Below are 6,231 nucleotides of genomic sequence, written 5' to 3'. Positions count from 1 at the left end.
CAAATGAGAGCAAGGAAATTTTGAATAAAGGAAGGAGGAATAAAAGCTAGGGATGTCAATTGGTCGGTCGATTTGGTTTCGGTTGGGTTGAATCAGTTTCGTTCTAGGATTGAGGGAGACCAAAACCAATCCGTTAAAGAACTTGGGTTTTTGATCGGTTTTGGTTTCAGTCCGATTTGGTTTCGGTTTTTTTTTTGTTTTTCAATATCGGGTTGATACCATTTTAGATCGGTTTATAATTGGGCTTGGACCATAATGAAATCTTACATTTATAACTTGTAATGACAAGATTTGACCAAAAAAACACTTTAAATTTATGATTAAATCATAGTTTACCATTGTAAGGGAAAGATAATTAATTTGAATCCAATGGATAACAAATTAATAAGAAGATAACTAATACTAAAATCACAAAATGAACCCTATTATCCAATCATTCATTTAACTATCCAACTGGTTTTGTATAGTGAACAATGGAAGTATTAGTACAATTTACAAATCAATTTCTCTATTCAGAACCTCATATTCAATGATTTGTAACAATTCCGTACAATAAAAAACATTCTCACTAATATTATAAAAAGTGGATAGTAAGAACATTAGCCTGCACATCCTTATGCATTGTTGGGGCAATGAGTGAATCTTCAAATGAGAGCAAGGAAATTTTGAATAAAGGAAGGAGGAATAAAAGCTAGGGATGTCAATTGGTCGGTCGATTTGGTTTCGGTTGGGTTGAATCAGTTTCGTTCTAGGATTGAGGGAGACCAAAACCAATCCGTTAAAGAACTTGGGTTTTTGATCGGTTTTGGTTTCAGTCCGATTTGGTTTCGGTTTTTTTTTTGTTTTTCAATATCGGGTTGATACCATTTTAGATCGGTTTATAATTGGGCTTGGACCATAATGAAATCTTACATTTATAACTTGTAATGACAAGATTTGACCAAAAAAACACTTTAAATTTATGATTAAATCATAGTTTACCATTGTAAGGGAAAGATAATTAATTTGAATCCAATGGATAACAAATTAATAAGAAGATAACTAATACTAAAATCACAAAATGAACCCTATTATCCAATCATTCATTTAACTATCCAACTGGTTTTGTATAGTGAACAATGGAAGTATTAGTACAATTTACAAATCAATTTCTCTATTCAGAACCTCATATTCAATGATTTGTAACAATTCCGTACAATAAAAAACATTCTCACTAATATTATAAAAAGTGGATAGTCAATTCACCAATTTATAATTTCATAATCATTTATTTTTTTATCGATTTCATTCGGTTTGATTATTGGTCGGTTAAGTTTGGATCGGTTTTCAGCCGGTCCCACATACCTCAGTTCAAAACCAATCCAATAAGAATCGGTTTGGTTCGATTTGTCGTTCGGTTTTATCTATTTGGGCTAGGTTTTGACACCCCTAATAAAAGGTACCCTAATAAAAGATAATCACTGTGCAATTACCAGAAATTAGAGGGAGTGATTTGGGAGTTGAGGGAGTCAGAACAACATGTTTGCTGTCTATATGGATTTTGGAGCTACAGTCCATTCCATGTTGCTTCTTTGGTTATGTAGCTTTTTTCGTACGGGTAATCAATCAGTTGTTTATTTTGGAACATGCCAACTTTGTATTTCTTGTGCTTCAGTTTCAGCCAATTCTTTTTCACATAGAAACTTTACACTTCAAAACTAAAACACATGACTTTGTAACACAATAGAGAAATTTATGTTGGATCTTGGATGCAAATGAACGTCAAAGGTGCAAACATAGCTATCCCTGGGATGAACAAGTTTGTTTTCGATTTTTCACAAACAGTATCGCAAAGCAGAATAAATAGAAACAGAGTACATATTTAAGAACAGTTCAACACATGTATCATGCATGCATATATGTTAAGATACTTCATGTTCCACAGACATGGAGTTTGACAAGAAGTGTATGGAGAGGGAAATAATTCATCACAGGTTTTTTTTTTTTTATATCAATATCAACATTACTTGCCATCTCATGATTCTGGGTTCCCAACTTGGTCATGTACCTCCAAGGACTAGCCGATCACACGGTACTAATGCAGTGGATCGGTCACTCATGAGATACATATCTACTCGAGATTGCTTCCTTGCTTAGATGCTTGGGAAGCACTTTATCAAATTTGGATGCAGCTTTTTCCAAGGTTTTCAATCGTTCCTGTGTGATGAGATATTTGGTAATCGAACTACATTTTCAAAGATTATTAAAATTTAATTACAATGGGAATGGAGAAAGGGACAAATACCTTGCCATGTTAGAACTCTCATTGAAATTAGTCCTCAACCTTTTGAGCTCCTCAAGTGAGGAGGCAGCCGATGGCATGCCATGTATCTGCCTCTGGTATGTTTACTGTCTCTTCTGCCTATCGCATATCGCTAGGCCCAACATGCAAGAATCCAGACCCCATCTGGCTTCGGCTTTGGCATATTCCTATACTACCCCCAAAATAAAGTTTTTTAATTGGAAGCTTCTTTGTGGTAAACTCCCGGCCCATGCTCTTCTTCGCGCATGAGGTCTCTCTACTCCTAATCAATGCCCTTGGTATTCTGGCGAAGGACTCATAGATCATCATATTTTGTTCGACTGTCCCTTTGCGCACTCGGTGTCCATATACTACTGCGTGGAATGCCTTTCCTTCTTGTTCATCCACGTTATTAAATCAACCGTCAAAAACTAGAGCAATGGAAATTCAATTATCTCATGCCCTCAATATTTGTTGGAACATCTGGTGGCCTTTTTGGAATCAGTATTTCGCTTCAATCACCATTCTTCATCTCGAATTGTCCATCAAGCTAGTCAAATTTCTAATCACTTTGCCAAGAAGATTCCTCTGAAGATTCGGCGGCATACTCTAGTTCAATGGACAGTTCCTCCCCCATCTCACATTAAAATAATAAATGTTGACGGGTCCTCTTGTGGAGTTCACCACATCATATCGGATTGGTGGCATCTCATGTCTCAATTTCAAAATTCAACTTTCCACCACACTATGCGCGAAGGGAACTACGTGGCCGATGCCCTTGCCTCTCATGGAGCCTCAACACAGTGCCAGTCCATTTGGGCTTCCCCTCCCCCTTTTATTTCTACTTTTCTTTTCTTAGATTTGTGGGGTACTGTTTTTTTGCGTTGTAATAGTTAATTGCCTTTTTATCAAAAAAAATAAAAATAAATCTCCAAATCAGCTCTTATCAACTTGGACTTCTGGTCAAAGGTGACAAATAACTACAGGAATGGGGTCTCAAAAGATCAAAGTGATCCAACGGTTAGGTACTAAAGTATAACAGTGTCCCTTACCAAAAACAGGGCATCCGTAGGCTCTGAATGTATGTTTTCATACAAGAAGCAATCCTTTTTTGTTCAAGGAATAGGAACCAATAGATTTAAGAAATTGATTGCAAGTCGGCCTCTTTAATCAATAAAAGCCTTCAGAATAGACTAACATATGACAACCCAGAACATTAAGGACTCTCAAATTGATAAGAAAACTTACCGACAACCTTTTCCCAGTAGGATACTTGATGATCAAACAAGAATGGAGACAAAAAGATCAGCACACGATGGGAGGTAAATATTCAGATCTGGAAATTAAGAAACTGAGATGAAATATGCACGGAATTAAATAAAAACAAAGATAAAAGATATGTTAAATCTCCTTAGACAAGATTACGATGCCGAATGTTTTTCAAGGTCTCGCATTCAGCTGCAAAACTTTTAGAAGCTCCTCGTTGCTGAAGGTTGAATACTTTCACAGCAACTACTTCTTCACTTTCTCGTAAAACAGCTTTATACACAGAACCAAAGCTACCAATACCAACCAAATTATCCACTGAAAATCCATTAGTTGAACTAAATAGCTCCAAGTAAGAGAGACGCAATTGCCAATCGTTATGAGAAGATTCAACAGAATCTCTCTTCCTTGGACGTCTCATCCAAAAGAAGATACCGACAGAACATGAAATGACAACAACAATTGTCAAAATCACAACAAAAATGATGGTTTTGATACTTGTTACAGATGCCTTCCCTCCTTTGTGAATGGCTTCTTTGAAGCCTCTAGGTAATTGTAGTTCTGGTATACCACCACAGAGGCCCTTGTTTCCAATGACTGAAATTGCACTTGCATTTGCAAAGATCCCCTGTTTTGGTACTTCACCCTCAAAATCATTAAAAGAGAGATTGAGTCTCTCCAAGGATGAAAAATTCACAAGATACTCTGGAATCACCCCGGATAGCTTATTGCGTGAAAGATCCACTTCTTGTAGTGCTCTTAAATTCTCAAAGGAAAGAGGCAATGATCCTTGAAAGGAGTTACCGGCCATATATAGGCGTTCCAAGCTAACACAACTGCCAAGTGTGTTTGGTATTTCACCTGAAAAATTGTTCTCAGCGATTACCAACGCCCCGAGATTTTTCAAGTTACCCCCTTCTAATGGTAATGAACCAGTTAAAGAATTACGTCCCACAATAAATGAAATAGAAAGGGAAGGAATACCTATAACTTCTTTTGGTATGGTACCATTTAATTTATTAGAAGAGAAGTCCAATTCTAGCAAATTTTGACAATTTCCAAGACTGGCAGGTATGTTTCCTTCTAAGTTATTCTCCATCATGTAGAGATTACTCAATTGGGTCAAGTTGCCTAGTGAGGAAGGAATTAGACCTGACAATCTGTTGTAACCCAAAGCAAATTTCTGTAATTTCTTAAGCTTCCCCAAGGTAGCAGGGATACTGCCACTGAACAAGTTCTCCTCCATGCCAAGTACTGTCAGGCTGGCAAGGTTACCAATACCCGCAGGAATGCTTCCATGAATCAGGTTTGAACCCAAAATAAGTTCTGTAAGCAGAGACGAGAGATTGCCTATGGAATCTCGCAGTTCACCTCCGAGAAGATTGATAGCTAGACTAAGCACTTGTAGATTCGTACAATTGTTCAAGAAGATGAGGAAGTCCAAATCACTGGATTGCCCACTTCCGAGGGAATTGTTCTGAAAACTAAGTTTAGTTAAACGCTTTAAGCTCCCTAGATTCACAGGTACAAGACCAGTCATACCGTTTCCGCCGAAATCAATCTCCTCAAGCTCAGTAGCATTTGACAAGGACATAGGAATGGATCCTGTAAAATTGTTTAGATCCACATAAAATATCTGAAGGTTAGGGAGATTGAGGCCTACGTCGATTGGAAAGCTACCCTGCAAACGGTTTTCTGAGACAGAGAAGAAATAAATGGAGGAGATATTGTAAAGGGATGAAGGGATTTCACCAGAGAGTTCATTACCGGAAACTTGAAATTTTCCTAAGCAACATAGCCGTCCAAGTTCATCCGGTATGGTTCCTTGGAAACTATTACGTAAAAGAGAGAAAGTGAATAGAGATGAAAAATTCCCTATCCACGGTGGGATGCTTCCCGTAAGAGAGTTAATTGCTAGGCCAAAAGAATGTATCTTGGAGAGTGAACTAAGTTGGTCGGGGATGTACCCTGAGATGTTGTTGTGAGATAAATTAAGGGTTCTGAGGTTCATGCAGTGAGAGAGATTGGAAGGAATATTGCCTCCTATGAATTTGAATGCCATACTGATATCTTGTAAGCGTGTCAAACGACCGATTTCTTGAGGAATCTCGCCATGGAAGCTATTATTTTGCAGGTTGATAGCAGAAAGGAAAGTAAGATTTCCAATGGAAGGAGATAAAGATCCAACTAACCTTTGAGAATCTAAGTTGAGAAGAGTAACTCTTTGGTTTGAAGGTTTGCATGTGACTCCGGTCCACTTACAGAAATGGAGAGTGTGGTTCCAGGATTTCATAATGTGAAGTGGGTCTTCAGTTATTCCATCCTTGAATGCTAGTAAAGCCAGGAAATCCGAGTGGTTTCCGAGGTTGGAGTTGGCAGATGAGAGGTGTGACCCCATGAAACAGAGGAGGATGGCATGAGTGAAGATAAAACGAAACACTCTTAACCTCACTTCTTCTTGCTGATGATCCATTGTGCAGGTCTTGTATCGACTTGCAGAAGCTTGAAAGATATATATAGACAGCTACATATGTTGCAAGTCCACAGAGTCGAGGGAGAAATGATGAGTTTTGCATAATGAATTCTCTCCCAGTTCTCACGCAAAGGGAAGACCCTATCCTTTCATCAAGTCTTCTCTTGAATAAAGGATCAATCGGTGAGAAAGTATCGGATAGTTTATAAAA

General features: G+C 37.9%; 1 protein-coding gene across 1 annotated transcript; it reads right to left on the bottom strand.

The window, feature by feature from the left end:
• Window positions 1-1,864: 1,864 nt before the first annotated feature.
• Window positions 1,865-6,231, bottom strand: LOC122062597 (putative receptor-like protein kinase At3g47110). The gene is made up of 2 exons (XM_042626227.1): window positions 2,285-6,231; window positions 1,865-2,196 (listed from the first exon to the last, which is right to left on the bottom strand). The coding sequence occupies exon 1, from the start codon at window positions 6,018-6,020 to the stop codon at window positions 3,693-3,695; it is 2,328 nt and encodes a 775-aa protein (XP_042482161.1). The 5' UTR covers window positions 6,021-6,231; the 3' UTR covers window positions 1,865-2,196; window positions 2,285-3,692.

This window comes from Macadamia integrifolia, unplaced genomic scaffold (assembly GCF_013358625.1).
Source record: "Macadamia integrifolia cultivar HAES 741 unplaced genomic scaffold, SCU_Mint_v3 scaffold108, whole genome shotgun sequence".
Lineage (NCBI taxonomy): Eukaryota > Viridiplantae > Streptophyta > Magnoliopsida > Proteales > Proteaceae > Macadamia > Macadamia integrifolia.
Note: the sequence above shows the minus strand (reverse complement) of the source record. Positions and strands in the feature narration are given on the sequence as shown.

Coding starts and splice junctions, on each gene's coding strand:
- LOC122062597 (XM_042626227.1), bottom strand. CDS start 6,020: ATGGATCATCAGCAAGAAGAAGTGAGGTTAAGAGTGTTTCGTTTTATC.